This window comes from Triticum dicoccoides, chromosome 6B (genome assembly GCF_002162155.2).
Source record: "Triticum dicoccoides isolate Atlit2015 ecotype Zavitan chromosome 6B, WEW_v2.0, whole genome shotgun sequence".
NCBI lineage: Eukaryota > Viridiplantae > Streptophyta > Magnoliopsida > Poales > Poaceae > Triticum > Triticum dicoccoides.
The window spans coordinates 41,914,147-41,930,883 of record NC_041391.1 but is presented as its reverse complement, the minus strand read 5'-3'; the positions used below and the strand labels follow the sequence as shown (position 1 = coordinate 41,930,883).

The 16,737-nt window shown below is 47.9% G+C and overlaps 1 protein-coding gene, 1 non-coding gene and 1 pseudogene across 2 annotated transcripts; 1 reads left to right on the top strand and 2 right to left on the bottom strand.

Moving 5' to 3' along the window:
• The first annotated feature begins 7,373 nt into the window (after positions 1-7,373).
• Positions 7,374-7,588, top strand: LOC119327178. The gene has a single exon (XR_005158449.1). It is a non-coding gene; the product is annotated as a small nucleolar RNA U3 (small nucleolar RNA).
• Positions 7,589-11,219: 3,631 nt separating this feature from the next.
• Positions 11,220-13,578, bottom strand: LOC119320676 (annotated as a pseudogene).
• An 8-nt stretch (positions 13,579-13,586) lies between these two features.
• LOC119320675 (cysteine-rich receptor-like protein kinase 26) lies at positions 13,587-16,196 on the bottom strand. Its single transcript, XM_037594664.1, has 6 exons — positions 16,068-16,196; positions 15,704-15,959; positions 15,356-15,584; positions 15,118-15,262; positions 14,822-15,007; positions 13,587-13,673 (listed from the first exon to the last, which is right to left on the bottom strand). Exons 1-6 carry the CDS (start codon positions 16,194-16,196, stop codon positions 13,587-13,589), a joined length of 1,032 nt encoding a protein of 343 aa, XP_037450561.1.
• Between the last annotated feature and the right edge of the window lie 541 nt (positions 16,197-16,737).

Below are 16,737 nucleotides of genomic sequence, written 5' to 3'. Positions count from 1 at the left end.
TGTCAGGACCCCGACTCAATGCCACATCGATCTAGCATGTAACACCTCATATCACTTTGCATCCTCACGCACGGTATTCCCACGGGTGTCGCCTTACCTTTTTCCGGGACCGTTTGCGCCTTTTGGCACACGTATATGATAGTGTCGCTAGCATCCATATGATAAGGAGCCCAGGCTGACATGGCTAGTCGTAAACCCAAAGTGGCACAAACTTACAGGGACAGGCATCCATGACCCAGCATCGAACGTGTCGGTCATCAGCGGGTGAATCCAGGCTGTAGCACTGGGCTAGCAGGACTCCGGTATTCATCACGTGACATTTCCCCGAAGGGACAGACACAGGAACGAAGAAGGACACATGCCGGCCAGCCTAAGTGTTCCGGAGCAGTAGCAAGCTACCATGGCTCGGTGGAAACACTAGGAGACATTTCCCGGTAAGAGAGGCTACTAAAGATAAACAACTAGATAGTCAGATCCCACACATACCAAGCATTTCAATAACATACATACAATATGCTCAATATGTGCAAATACAACATGGCATCACAACATGACTCTACGACTCAAGTATTTATTCAATAGGCTCCGAGGAGCGAGATATTACAAACAGGGGTCTCATGACCCAACATTCAGAGCGTACAGATCAAAACACAAGCGGAAGCTAATATGTCTGAGTACAGACATCTACAAATGAAAGAGGCTGAGAAGCCTGACTATCTACCAGATCCTGCCGAGGGCACAAGATCGTAGCTGAGGTATCAAGCTAAACGTCGAAGACCACGCGGAACTACTAGCGAGACTGACGTCTCTCTGCAAAAACATAAAATAGGCAAACGTGAGTACAAATGTACCCAGCAAGACTTACATCAGAACTAACTACATATGCACCATTATCAACAAAGGGGATGGTGGAGTTTAACTGCAGCAAGCCAGCTTTGACTCGGTGGCTAACCTAAACTACGACTGCATGTAACTCTTTTGAGGTGGCGCACACGAGTCCACATATTCACCATATCAATACACCACTATGGATCCGCTCCCGTCTCCCTACGAGAACGCCATCCATAGCACTCACGCTTATCTTGCGTATTTTAGGGTATCCACTTTCACTTGTCTATGAACTGTACAGGCAACCTAGAAGTCCTTTTCTGTGGACACGGCTATTCGAATAGATAATGTTAACCCTGCAGGGGTGTACTTCTTCACACACGCTCTCACCACTTACCGCCGTTTACACGACATGTACTCGGCAACCTTCAAGCGGAAGCCCAACATGGGTGTTGGCCACGGCCTGCCTAAACACTCAAGTCTCTAGTCCAGGTTTATCGCCTATTCGGGTTCCATCCATGAGGAGATCCGGCCGGAGTTTCGCTCACAGCCCCAAACGATGTGTGCAGGGTTCCCGAGATACCTAACGGGTATTCGGTACACCGTGCCACGTACCTACCGCATCACAGCCCACCCCTCCGGTCAGCGCTGCCCACGGCCTCCAGCATACTACAAACACCAGAAACTACTTGCAACTCCTGGACAGAGGACAAGGGTGATTAAGAAGCCGAGAGGGTCCATTGGTTTCGCGCCCAATGCGTGGTAGTAGCTGAATCATGGATCACAAACACAGAACTCAGTTCCTGAGGACGGCTGCAATGAGACAACCCACCATGTACTCCTACATGGCCTCTCACCGCTACCTTTACCAAATCGTGTTCACACACTTAGCTCACACACAGTAGGACGTGTTCATACACCTCTGATTCATTCCCGATGAATCAGACCTGACACAACTCTAAGCAATAGCAGGCATGACAAACAAGCATGAATGAGTAGGCACAACAGGGCTCAAACAACTCCTACTCATGCTAGTGGGTTTCATCTATTTACTGTGGCAATGACAGGTCATGCAGAGGATAAAGGGGTTCAACTACCGCAGCAAGTAACCAATATGTCGTTGTTGTCCTAATGCAGTAAAAGAGAGCAGGAGCAAGAGAGTAGGATTGTATCGGAATGAACAAGGGGGTTTTGCTTGCCTGGCACTTCTAAAGATAACATTCAGTCTTCATCAGTGTCAACGATCACATCATCGGTACAGCGTCTACCGAGGGGGAACAACACCGGCAAACACAGAAGAAACACGATCAATGCAATGCAAAATATGATGCATGTTATGACATGGCAATACGAATGTGTTTTGGGCTAATGCATCTAGCAACAGGTTAAATGGTGCTGGTTTGAACACTAGGTTCAAATTCAAATTCAAACTATGAATTCAAATAGTGCATTATCATGTTTTGGTCTAAACAGTGAGGTTAAGTTGTTCAAACATGCATGAAAATGGTAGAGATGGATTCCTTGAATTTTTCTGATAATTTTTCATATATAATTTATTCCATTCTGAGTTACGGTTGATTTTATATGATTTTTGGAAGTTTCGGACATTTTCTGAAAATATTAAATCATTTAAGATTTATTTAAATTCCAAAAAGGAATTATTGCGTCAGCATGACCTCATAGTGACGTCAGCAGGTCAACTAGGCGGGTCCAGGTCAAACCTGACCAGTGGGGTCCACTAGTCAGTGACTGGGGCTGGTTAGTGCCGCTGACGTGTGGGCCCAGTCAACGGCCACGTCAGCGCGGTCAAAACTGACACGTGGGGCCACTGCAATTAGATTAAACCTAATCTATTTTAGTTAGCCGGTTAGTTAGGCGGCAGGGCCCGCATGTCAGTGAGAGTGTGGGTTAATTAGTGGAGTCATTAACTACTAACGACGGTGCCACGTCAGCTGCCGGCGTTTAACCGCCGGCGACCTCAGGTCGCGGCGACGTCCGCATCGGGATTGCGCTACAGGCCATGGTTTGGGGCGCGGGGAGCATCTACGGGGAGCTGGCGGAGTGGCGCTTCCAGTGGTGGAGGCGGCTGGAGCGGAGGTGGCCGGAGTCGTCACCGGCATCGACCGTGGCGGTCGCCGGAGTTCGGGCGAGGTTGGTTCCGACGCTAGGGGGCACGGCGAGTCGCGTGGAGAGTGCTACGGGCTCGTGCGAGTGCGGCGGAGACGATGACGTGCTCGGAATCGACCCAACGTGTCTGTGGCCACGACAGCGACGTGCGGTGGCGGCGGCGGGTGCGGCCGAGCTCGGTGCAGTTGCTGTGGTGCTCGAGAGCGAGAACGGGAAGGGGGAGGAGGAAGAGGAGCTCACGGGGAGTCGGTTGGAGCAGACGGCGAGCTCGGGGAGGCGGCGACGGCGGCAAATCGACGATGGCGGTCCTCGGTGGCCGAGGAGGGGAACGGCGGAGCTAGCGGCATCCAGGGGCTTCCGGTGCCTTTCGTCTGGGTGAGGATGAAGAGGGAGGCGAGGCGGAGCTTCCTGGGGCGTCGGTGAGGCGTGGGGGTGGCGGTGGCCGCGAGGGAGCTCGTCGGCGGCGACGGTTGCGTTCGGGCGAGTGAGAGAGAGGAAGCAGAGGAGAGAAACGAGGGAGAGGGAGAGAGCGAGGGGGTCCAGGGGGTCGCGCTGGCGTCGTCTAGGCGCGACGAGGGGGAGCCAGGCAGGCTAGGAGGGAGGAGGTGGCCGGGGCGCGTGCGTGCGCGCGTCGGCCGCACGCGCGTCCTCCTGGCAGAGGAGGAAGGCGACAGGGGGGGTAGCGGTGGCGGGCTGGGCCGCCAGCTGGAGTTGGGCCAGGTGGGCTGAGAGGTGAGCGCCAGGTAGTCTTTCTGCTCTTTCCTTTTACTTATTGTTTTCTATTTTTTTCTTCCTCTGTTTTGATTTAGTTTAGCAACTAAATCATTTTAGTAAATTCTGTAGGTTTTTATGTGGCTTGCTAAAATATATACAAAGCCACTCACAAACTTCCAGAATTATTGGAGTCATATTTAATATATATTAAATATAAATCCAAAGCAAATAGTTATTGGATTAATTCAAATGGCCAAAATTAATATTTCTGTGACAGGAACATTCAAATGGCCAAAATGGCAAATAGTTATTGGATTGGTTTAATAGTTATTGGAATTTTACCTCTTACCAATATTTCTATGGAATAACAGGAACATTTTCTTGGACTCATTTGAGAAGATATAAATGTTGGTTATTTTTAGAGGTTTCATGAGGCTTTTGAAAATTCCTCAATTCAAATTTCATTTGAATTTAAACATGATGCACACATGGAAGCAAGCATAGGTCAGGCCAGAACTAGGGATGTGACAGGCGGACTTTGGCTCGACATCATCCAGAACAAATATCTACGCGGACAGTCCCTCGCCTTCTGCCAGCGAACTGGCGGCTCCCAGTTCTGGCAGTCGGTCGTCCAGCTTCTTCTGGTTCTCCGCATCGGGACATCCATATCGGTCGGCTCCGGAGCGTCGACTTTGTTCTGGTTTGATCGTTGGGCTAGTGACGCTCCCTTCGCGGCGCGCTTTCCCGACCTTTTCTCCATCGCCGTTGACCCTGTGATCTCTGTCGAGAGGGCCCTTATTGACTTGAGAAAATTCCTTATTTGGCCAAATAAGGAATTCTCTCTATTGACTTAGGGCGTCTCGCCTTGCTTGGCGCGAGTTGCTAGACTGTGTTGCCCTACACGAGCCTAGGGTGGACGGTGGACCCGACTAGGTGTGTGGCGCCTGGAGTCCTCTGGCATGTTCTCCACCAAGCCCCTCTACCTGGCCATCGCCCCCTCCTCCGCCCCCATCCCCTCTCGATAGTGTGGTCCATCTGCCTACCTCTGAAAATCCGGATCTTCATGTGGCAATGGATTCGCGGTCGGGTTCCGTCCGGGGTTGAGGTCTGCAAACGGAATAGCCCGGGCTCGGGCATCGGCCCCCTCTGCGGTGTCCCCGAAGACTCGAATCACATCTTCTTCTCCTGCATGTCCGCTCAGTTCATTTGGAGCTGCTTTTGTGAAGTGGTTGGTGGAGATTGGTGCCACACCAACTTCCCCGACTTATTTGCCAAACTCCAGAACCCCCCTTGTCGTCTCGCCCCATTAGGTGGCTTGAGATTGGGGTCCTAGCCTGGACCCTCTGGACGATCCGCAATAAGCTTGTGATCCAGCACACCCCTCTTCGACGAGCTACTGACGCAATCTTCAAATTCTCTGGTTTCTTGCAGCTTTGGCGGCCGCTTAGCCGCCCCCAGGACCGCGACGCCATCTTCGCCTTCATCGCCGACCTCTGATCGATGGTCGTCCGCCTGTCGCCGCCGCCCCTGCCGCCTCCGCCAGAGCCTGATTAGGCGCCTTCCTCACCCTTAGGCGGCTGCCTTGTTTTCTTGTTTCTTTTTTTGGCTTGTTGAGTTGTGCCCTCAGCAGAACCTTTGTATTTTTGTGTGAGACTTGAGTGTATGCGTGTGGACTAGTCCGTGTATGTGCCCTCTCTGGCGGTTTGCTTTATTTATAAAGTGGGGCGAAAGCTTTTTTCGATAAAGGATGTAGTAAATGCAACAAAAGTACTTCAACAGACAAGTGTATGTTCCGTCTGTGATGTTCCGGAGTTACAACACGCCCAGTTTTCCCTCCAGTTTTGTTCTTGCATTTCTCTTCTCTCTAACCTAGCAGTGTGTCTGCAACTTTGTAATGGCCGGCTGTAATTTCATTTGGCATTAAAACTAAAGAGAAAAAAATAGGTGTCATGAAAAAAAATACAATAAACATTGTTCAGAATTACTATGTACTATGCAGCATTTGCCAGATATTTAAATCAGTTCAAAATCTCCAGAGTTTTTTTTTTTTGAAACAAGGCAAAAGATTTGCCATTTTCATTGAATAAGGAGTATTAGGGGTCTTGGCCAAAGGCCAAATACAACGTATCACTCTCGCGGCATGATATTACACAAATGTTTCGCACCGGCCAGACACCATAGCGCCGTCTCGTCTTTGATTCTAGCTACTAAAACCCCAACAGGCACCGCGACATTACGAAATACCCTAGCATTCCGCTCTTTCCAAATTTCCCCTGAGACGAGCAGCATAAGGCAGGTAAGCGGTCGTCGAGATTGCGTCGTGTTGGAAGCGGTGGCACTCCACCAATTCTTCACCGTGTCAACCATGGCCCAGTTCTGCGAGTAAATGTCATGAAGGCCAAGCCACGCTTTAATCATGTTCCATACTCTAACCATGTAGCGGCATTTGAAAAGCAGACGAGCCGCCGATTCCTGGACTTTCTTGCACAGGGGCAAATGTTGCAATTAGGCCACCCTCGCTTCTGAAGCCGGTCTGCCGTCCAGATTCTATTGTTGATGACTAGCCAAGCGAAAAACTTGCATTTGGGGGGGGGGGGGCAAGTTGTCCAAACAATTTGAGGCAAGTCCGAGTCAACTAAACCGAGAAACTGCGCACTGTAAGCCGTTGCTGCAGAATAGTGACCATCCTTGGTGAGCTTCCAAATGATGGAGTCAGGCATGTCAGGTATTAACTAAACATGAGATAGATTCTTCCATAGGTTGATGAACTCATGAAGATGGTCAACAGTCATGCCCTGAGAGGTCTTCACCTGAGACTCCCAAAAATTGTTGAGGAGCGCTTTCTGTACCGAGCAATTCCTTCTTTGTGACAGCTCAAATTTTTTTGGTGCAATGTCCTTGGGTCGCAAACCATCAAGCCAAGCAGACTCCCAAAAAATGGCATGTGTACCATCGCCCACGACGACTTTTGTGGAGGCCGCAAAGATGTCTCTATCCTGTCGGTCGCATGGCGTCCCTAATCCCACCCAAGGCTTGATCGGAGTAAGCCACTCACCCCAGAGCCAACGAATGCGCAGAGTAGATGCAAACTTTTTCAGATTGAGAATGCCAAGGCCACCATGAAGTTTTGACTTGCACACTTGCTCCCAATTAATCTTGCATTTTCCTCCAGTGACTTTGTCACATCCAGCCCACAAGAATGCCCGTCGGAGAGCATCAATCTTGTTCATCACCTCAACCGGGAGGTTCAACGCCGTCATATAATAGATAGCAATGGCCGTAAGCACGGATTTGACCAACACAACACGTCCTGGAGAGGCAACGTGTTTACCCATCCACGGTGCCAATTGGGTTGCGATCTTGTCTTCAAGCGGTTGATAGTGGATTCTTTTCAAATTCTTGACCGAGAGAGGTAGGCCCAAATGCTTCATTGGGAAGGAGGTACGGCTGGCCGGGAAAGAGTGTAAGATGTCCACCAGGTCCAGGTCCTCACAAGGAATAGGAGCAACCAATCTCCAGAGTTGAACGTTTCTCTGATGGGCTTTGCCCATTCTCATTCTCAGCTACATGGGCCACGACCCTTCTTCCATGCTCTGCCAGAGGAGGCTTAATTAGCACTGCGTGTCTACTCTCTAATTAGTCCCACCTCGCTAGTTTAGGCGACACTAGACCAGTTTATAAGGCGGAGCGTGGCTGTTTGTTGCATGACCTTACTTGCACATGATCTGTTCTATAGGCTCGTACTGCTGCATCCTTTACCAATAAGGAGGCAAGCACTTCAGTCTGGTTGATGCATTCTGACCTTTGGGCCAGAACGTGATTAACGGCTAGGATCACCTGATGGGTGCCATCCGATCAGAGGATCGTTCCTGCCTGGTACACACTGGTGCAAGGTGGCTCAGAGGTTGTTTGACAGACTTCACAAAATCTTTTTGTTTTTTGCAGCTCTTTTTACCTAGTGGCAACCGATTCTCTTGCAAACTTTGCATGATTCAGTTGTACAATGGATCTGGAATGCAGGTACATTTTTGTCTCTTTTGAACTTGTTTAACCAACAAATCTCCCTCCTTAATCACACATCTGGAACTATGTATATGGTTCAGTTCACAGTATAATATTAGTACTGGGCTAGTGGCAGTAAGATAAGATGCACACACTTTATTTTTAGCTGAACTAGTACTACTAGCCACTGCAAAAATATCCGAAGGTAACAGAAGCCAACTGACCACATGCATGATCCATACATATATATATATATTTACACACCTGAGGACGTGGGCATAGCCCAGTGGTTGGGGGCGCATGATTGTAAACCTAACGACCAGAGTTCGATCCACGTCGGGGACGAATTTCTGGAATTCTCATGAGGGAAGCTTCTTCTATATCAATAAATCCGTGGGTGCTAGTGTCCATGGAGTTTCAATTTTTTTTATATATATTTACACACCTGTCCCATGAGCTATATCGCTGAAAGATTTTGCTTAATTTTTTTAAAGGGAAATATATTAATATCAAGCGGATATCAATTACACCCGGCCTCTGCAACAACATAATGTCAGGAACTAGTCGAGACATCAAGGATGCACACAGCAAAAAGAAAAAGAAAAAAAAACCGCCGAACTGATCAGTGAAGCAGCAGGAACTACCACCACCAGAGGCCACACCCAGACTGCAAAAAAGGTTCTCCAAGAACAACGCCTCCAAGAAGAAAACAGTGAACCAGCACCTGTCCCAGGAGCTCTATCGCTGAAAGATTTTGCTTCATAGCTCAAGCTTTTATACAACACCCACCAGTCCATGCATCACATGCTTGGCTTGGCTTGTTGTTGAGACTGATTCGGCGCACTTCATCCACGTGTGCAAAGTAATCAAGATTCAGCAAGCAATTCTCTTACTACAAGTCCATTGGATGATCGTCTGAAATTTGCCACCACTGAGAGTGACAGTAGCAATGAGATGTTTCACTACTGAACTGGGAGAGAAAATGGACAAAGATGGCGTGGAACTAGTGGCTGAACAAGTATGTTCAGGAAGGAAAATGGCTCGTCTTCGCATATAGGACCTGGATACCTATTTCTTCACACACAAATTATTTTGCGAGTAAATAGCATAAAACTACTACTTTACAGGCTAAGGTTCCAAAAAACTACCGAATTTAATTTTTTCGTTGATAACTACCAAGTCAGGGGTTGGCTGTTTCAAAAAACCCCAAATCCTCTTTGTTAAAAAATTAAATATGTTTATGACAGGTCAGGCCCGCCACTAAACACACCGTTTGGTTGACCGTTTGTTTGACCGTTAACTGACTTGTAGGGGCCACATGTCAGCGCCTCATCCACAGATTTTTCACGGATTAGCCCCTACAAAGATTTTAAAAAAGCAATCGGGTCCCTGGAATCATTTTTTAAAAGCAATCGGGTCCTTGGACTGTCGCCGCCGCGCCTCCATGGGCTCTACCCGTGGTCGCCGTTGCGCCTCCATGGGGCTCCGCCCATGGTCGCCGCTGCACGCCGCCATGGGTGGTCGCCACCGCGCGCCGCCGCCATGTGGTTCCACCCGCGGTCACCACGCGCCATGGGGCTTCGCCTGTGGTCGTCGCCGCGTGCCGTGGGGCTCTGCCCGCGGTCGCCGCGCGCGCCATGAGGGCTTGTGTGTAGGCCACCGCTGCCACCACCAGCCAGAGCAGCTCGACCCTGCCCTCCTCCGCGCCGAGGACGGCCATGCCGCCACCACCTCCAGCCGGGGCCACTGGACCGAGCTGGTCAAGCTGCTCCACCCACCTGGAGCCAGCGCGAGCAAGAGGGAAGAGAGAGAGGTTGCGTGTTGGGGAGCTCCGCGGCTGCGCGCGCTGTACGACGAAGGGCGACGGAAAGGGGCTCCGTGGCGGCGCCATGGCTGCTGGCCGGCGAGCTCCACGCAACAGCTGATGGCCGGCGAGCAAGGTGCGGGCGCCCGCTCCTCTCGATCTGGAGCACAGCCACGGAAAGGACCGATTGCCTTTTTAATTTGTTTGTAGGGACCGGATTGCTTTTCTTAAATATTTACAAGGGCCTGATTGATTTTGTAAGAAACACTGACATGTCGGTCCCACATGTCAAATAACGGTCAAACAAACGGTCAAACAGCCGGTTCGTTTAGGTGCGGGCCCGACATGTCATAAACATGTTTAATTTTTAAAGAACGGTCATTTGGGTTTTTTGAAACAGCCGACCACCCACTTGGTAGTTATCTGAGAAAAATTTAAACCGGTAGTTTTTTGGAACCCTAGCCTGTAAAATAGTAGTTTTATGCTATTTACTCTTATTTTGCATATATCTGTGTTACAGGAAGTTGGTAAGCAAAATGCTCTATGGAAGACTAAGGTGAGCTCACCTTTCAACACTTTCTTGCATCTTCAGATTAATCCTATAAAGAAGAGTTTGAGTCATTATCCACAAAATCATGTCCCGGATTAATGCCAGAGCAGTGCTAGGAGCACTTTAACAAACTGTCAGCTGAAACGGAGGTGATCCCTTGCTTCTACTGTCCGAAGACCACACATGACACATGAGTAAGATGGGAGAAAGGAGTTGTTTCCTACACGACATGGCGCTTGTATTCAGTCTGCCTGTTAATTACTAGTGGTAGCCAGATAAATAAATTTGACAAGAACACTGAATCTTTGATTTTGAGTAGGAACTCTACACCATGGACTCTGAGAAAACAGTAGATGGTTTGCAATACCCGGAGCGGGACACATGGTCCTTATTTTTGATGCCACAACTTGCATCCCAATTCATTTGATTGAAAAAGTGTATGCAAAATGTTTTCAATTATATAATTTTTGATGCCATGAGATGGAGCAAAAGTTATACCAGTGAATTCGTATTCAAAAAAAGTTTCCAATTATATAATTTTTTTCTCCCACCGCAGTCGGTCTCGTTGGTTAAATTTATGGTCAAAGTTGGACCTCAGAAAACGCGGGCGCACTATATTTTAAAATGGAGGGAGTACTTAGGATAGTAACGCATACGGGGCCTTACACCACATTGATGTAGGTCATTCGCGTACCATTGAAGATTTTCACTTCCCTCGTTTGATTCCACCTTACACCACCTCGACTACCTCACGACTCAGGAACGAGGCAATCTTCACTGGGAAGGCCTCAAAGACGGTCGTGAGGTCAATGCCGTCACAGACTTACAGTGGATTGTGTATGGGTTGAGAAAAATACGATCATCATCCATGAAGAGGTAAACCCAACAGCTAGCAACACGTGCCCGAACGGGCTTCAATATGCCGTGCTCAGATGCGACCAGAAGGATTTACAGCAACATTTCTGTTCCATTTTGCTAGTGTTAAATGAAAACAATAGTCCAAATATTTTCTCGAACTTTTACATAATAATGTTCCAAATGTAGAAAAGTGAAATGTTTGATAGATGGATCTCCAGTGATTACCGAAACAGAAAGTTGGTTCGAGCAAGAACACTAACGAATAAGCTTTAGTTTCCCATGTTGATTGGATACACCGTTGTTTTTTATTGATAGATACTGTATACTAACAAATAATCAGCAAGCACTCTTGGGGATGAGGTGGCCGGTCATGTGCTAGCTCTCGCTCCCGTCGGGGTGGATGTACGGACACGCCTGTTTGTACAACGTGTCCTCAAATTTCAGCAACATGTTCCACTGCGCGTGTGCGGGCGTCGCGAACAAGGACGTCCAGGCTGGCGTCCCACACTCATACCTGCTATGCGTCATCCGGCGGAACTCCTTCACGTCTTTGCTCTTGGTCGGGTCGTCCGGGTCGATGTCCACCACCAAGATGTCGCCATAGGGCCGGAGCGCGTATAAGCACTTGGGCAGCGAGATCGGCTCCACCGACACCGCTGCTAGGTCTGCAGTGAAGGCGATGCTCCTCCCGTCCGGGCTGAACACAGGGTGGTTTATGTGACCGCCAAGATTGCCCCCGCTGCTCATCACCCTGATTACCACCGCCAGGTCACTCGCCTTAACCAGGTACACCGAGAAGAATCCCGTGTCAAGGAAGTGGTCACTATGGAGAGCAGCGGCTGGTTTGTCGCGCGAGGACGAGAAGACGATCCACTCCCCATGCGGTGACCACTGGCAGTGAGTATCTGCCCAAGGCCCTGCCGTCAGCCGCCCTGTCACATGATCAAGTTCTGTTTCCCCCTTATTCGACATTATGTACAAGTTCTTGTGCCCCCGCTCCGATGCGCCCCTTATTCCCGTCCGGACTGCTTGACGGGAATGCATTGTTGAACCCGCCATGAGTGAGTCGTTCAATCTGCTGAGGCGCCATGTCCGAGTGGTTGCCGATGTGAATGGCATAAATCTCCAGTGGCATGCCCGAGTGGAAGGTGCGGCCGACGCAGATATAGAGGATGTCCTTGTCAGGGTTCTGGTTCCACACAGGGGAGAAGACACTCCCGCCCCCCGAGCCTTCTTCAGTCTTGAACACAATACGTAGCCTTGGCTATCCGCGACCCACACCTGACACCACCTTGAACTCATTGTCGACGAAGGCGAGCTTGGAGCCGTCCGTGGAGATGGTTGGGGACATTCCAGACACCCGATACAAGCCGATGTCCTCCACCGGGGACTCCTCCTGCTTGTACAAATTCCGGTGGATGCGGTCTCCGTGGCGCAGGTGATCACTCCTGCAACGGTGGTATCCAATGCGGCCGCCACCATCCATCACAAAGGGGTTGTAGTGGTCACCTTTTGGCCTTAACTTATGGATGATGCGCACCGGAGGCAGCATAGGAGTATCCGTGTCAAAGATCTCGATGTGGCGATACCGCGTCTCCAGGGTGGCTTTATGGCTGAAGCTGACCCCGGACTCATGGCGGATGGTCGCCACCGCTACCTTGGTCTCGCTGATGGCCGCCGGAGTCACCGCGCTCAATTCCTCGGGAGTCACTCGGACGGTCTTCTTGGTGCTGATGTTGTACTGGAACACGGCCCAAGATGTTCTTCCTAACATCATGTCCATGACACAACGATGGAAGAAGATTATGTTGTCACTTCCCGAGGATGGCCAGCCGCCATCCATAATGATTTTGCAGCGCCCAAGGCCACCACACTTGACCCTATCCACATTCATCACGCAGATGTCTGTTTTGAGGTTCTCGATCTCGCCGTTCCATCTATTCGATTGAAACGTGGCCACCGCAACCTTCTTCCCCGATGGCGACACGGACGGGCTCAAGTCAAACTGCCCTACATATGTCAATCACATATAGTGCAATTAGACGACCAATAGAAATCTTTAGAGCTCAACACATGAGGTATATATATACCTTGTGGAGTGAGGCGCTTTGTCTCGCCCGTCCTCAGGTTAGTGCTGTACACGACCGTCCAAGGACTGCGGCTTGTCTGTACTGGTTCCTTGGTGGAGACGTAGATGAGACAGTGATCGATGGTTTGAGACCCCACGCTACAACCACCGCCAATGCAGCCACTGTCCTCCAGGCGTACACCGCAGAAGTCGGCAGTGCTGAAGATGTCGGCGAGGGCATAGACCTTGACCTTGACCTTGACCTTATTGTCATTACTGAAGCGCAAGGCAATGTACAACGTCTCCAGGCCGTCGTCCCTCTCAGAGACAAAGATGAGGCCGGAGACATGGCCAGCATCGACGTCCATCGGTGGTGGCCGCACTCTCGTTTGCCACCTTGGGGTTCTTGAGAAGGGTCTTTAGTGCGGCGGGAGGGATGGAACGGCCGTTGTAGTTGTATGAGACTCCATCTGTGAGGAGGAGTTCATCTTGGGTGGACGACGGCGTCAAGGCGCAGGAGAAGATGTCCAATGGCACCGGGGCCCTGTAGCTGGTAGAAAATGCGATTCTGCCTCGGTGCTCTACCGTGCAGTCACGAACGAAGCAATTAATGATTACGTACACCATAGTACGAGTTAATTAGCTGATGCATTGATATTCACAAGATGTTTACCTGAATTCCAGTTTTGGTTTACGGCATGCTTGCTTCCGGAGTTGGTGACCTGCAACAACAAAAGGTCATACATACTGTACATACAAAGTACCACCCCCTCTGTTCACTAACACTAAGATGCTTTGGATATTTCAATATGAACTATATATGAACTGATAAAACACGTCTAAATACATCCAATCCGGAGAAAAAAGTTGGAACTTTTTATAATTTGGAATCGGAAGGAGTAAGATATATACAACTCATGTGGTCTTACACATACTCCCTCCATTTTTATTTATTCCGCGTATAGGCTTTGACCTAAGTCAAACTTATAAATTTTGACCAAATTTATCAAAAATAATCTGAACTTTTACAACAGAAATATATATGGTACGAAAATACTAATGATATTGATTTGGTAGTGTGGATGCTAATTTTTTTTTTGTATAAATTTGGTCCAAGTTTATATTTTTTGGCTCGAGACAAAGCCAATGTGTGAAGTAAATAAAAACGGAGGAAGTACTACATAGTACATACTACGGCTACATACATAGTCTCCGTTAGGATATATACTTATACACTAGGATAGTAACTGTATCTTGTAGTACAAAAAAGAAATTTTAGACATATGCTTTCTAACGGATGTTGCAAAGCAATACCTACTACCTAGTAGAGATTATGAAATATGGGTAGCTGTCAAAATATAGTTTATTAGGAAACGACGAAGTGACCCGTGCCGATTTCTACTAACTTTTAGTTATCGGAATTGTAACTGGCACTCTTCATCTTTTTTGCAAGATAACGGATCAACTCGGGTGTCGTTCCATTCGGATCCATCCAACGGTCACCACACTTCCCGCTAATCCCGCTCTTTTTTTCGGCTGTAGCTATTTTTTCTTCGGCTGCAGCTATTGTGTCATGGGGTAGAAAATGGATAAAAATGAAGTGCGGCTAGGTCCGTGCTGCCCCCACCAAAACGAAAACAATAAATGTATTTTACTAGCATCTTCATATGAAGAGTAATGGGCGCAATTTCATGTTGGTTTTAGTATAAAAATTCAAAAGAATTAGGTAAAGAGGAAAACAAATGAAACTGAAACAACAGGCATTTATGATCAGCGGGCCGGAAGTTAGTGATTAATTATGGGATATGTAGAGGACGTAACTTGGTCATGCTATATAAATCCAGTGTATAGCCGATCCGAATATATATACCTGTTCTATAGGCGAACTTCCTGCGGTACCAACATGGTTTAGTTCATAGACAATCTCGGCTATAGTAGGCCTTTTCTCACTGTCCACCTCCACACACTTCAACGCTATTTTGATACATGTCTTGACTTCCTCTAATTTAAGCGATGACATTGTTGCCTGCAGCCGCTTCCCCCAGTTTTCATGTACCTGCGAATTTGGAATAGAATGGCGAGGTGGCATGGATTTAAGGCATTCACAAAAGGATTATAATATATGACAAAGGTATTGCTGCTCACAATGCAATAAATAAGCCATACATGCTCAAAAAAAACTTGCGAGGACATTTCTCTGGAGAAACCCTCCTTTCCCGTCATTATCCGTATGATGACAACACCCAAACTGAATACATCAAACTTTGATGTGATTTCGCTTCTATCTATGTATTCCGGTGGCATGTATCCGCTGCATATTATATGTCAAATACAATTATCTCTATAATTTCCTTATGAAATAAACAATTATTTGTCATGACTCATGAGGTATTAATCAACTCACGGTGTTCCTGCAAATTGGCTTGTGTCATTGGTTTGCGTTGGAAGGAAGAGTTTCGATAAACCGAAATCTCCAATTTTAGGGATCATGTTCTTGTCCAGCAATATATTGTCGGGTTTCAAGTCAAGATGGTAAATGGGATCTTTGGATCCATTATGAAGGTAATTTAAGCCCTCACAGACTCCCTTAATAATTTTGAAACGTGTGCTCCAATCGAGTCCATCAGATATATCTGCAAATGTAAACGTGGGTATTGCCAACATGTGAATTTAGGGGTCTAAAAATTGCAGAAAGTTTAGTATAATTTCTCTTTATATAAACATAGAATGTATAAATAGAGCACCATCATACTGGTAATATGCTTGTCAAGGCTTTCCGGCAAGTATTCAAAGCAGAGGACTCTTTCTTCAACACTAACAGAAATATATTCACCATTATGCTCAACACGTTGTTCTCTTAGATTATAGCAGTAGCCAACCAACTGGGTAATATTTCGATGTTGGGCCCTCATAAGGTTAGTAAACTCATTCCTAAATTCTGTGTCACCAATATCCCGCTTCCAATAGAGCTTTTTGAGAGCAATCTTTTCCCCATTGGGCAATACTCCCTGCAGTTAAAAAGTTAGATGAGTCCTTATTGTTACATTCAATACTACAGTAGTATATATCAGTTCAAATTACAAGATGTGTAAGAAATGACCATATGAGTATATTACCTTGTAAACTACTCCATACCCACCACTACCAATTATGTTTTTGTCAGAAAAATTATCTGTAATTTCCTCCAGGTACTGGTATGTAAACTCCCTTGTGATCACATTTGTGTGTTCGAACTTGTTCGCCATGGTATCTTATGTCTCTGCTGGTGCAAGCATTGACTGGCTCGAAGCCTTGGATGTCTATCCCTCTAATAACATGGAAAACGTTTCACATGGTTAAGAGATAGTAGCATATAATGCATTGTAGGAAAAAAAAAAGATACGCTGCACGAAAGCATATATGCACAACTTGTACGAAGAAAATTTCCCTAAAAAAAAGTTGTACGAAAAAAATAGACGCGCAGCATATATTCTTCCGTGAAAATTAGACCTTTGTCTCGCCCCTGCGATGCAATCGGGTACCGATCGAAGACAACCCCAAGAACATGGGACCTAGCAGCAGAGTCCAAAGGGATCCGCGCGGCGACCTAGCTTGTTGGCCGGCATCTTCATCCTTTCCCGGACCAGGAGACGCAACGGTAATGGCCTGTGGAGGCGGTAAGGATGTGCAGATGGCGGCGCCGCCTGCAGCCCCGAGGGCGGCGAGCTTGGGGATTACAGAAGCGCCGCTGTTTTGGATATCTCCCCTCTTGGGTCGATTTTTTTTTGAAGCGCCGCCGATTGGATT

Excerpts from the sequence above, each read along its gene's own strand:
- LOC119320675 (XM_037594664.1), bottom strand. The coding sequence starts at position 16,196 with ATGGCGAACAAGTTCGAACACACAAATGTGATCACAAGGGAGTTTACA. Across the intron at positions 15,263-15,355 it reads AGCCAATTTGCAGGAACACC|CGGATACATGCCACCGGAAT; the intron begins GTGAGTTGATTA and ends TATAATATGCAG. Across the intron at positions 15,008-15,117 it reads CGCAAGTTTTTTTTGAGCAT|GTACATGAAAACTGGGGGAA; the intron begins GTATGGCTTATT and ends CCAAATTCGCAG.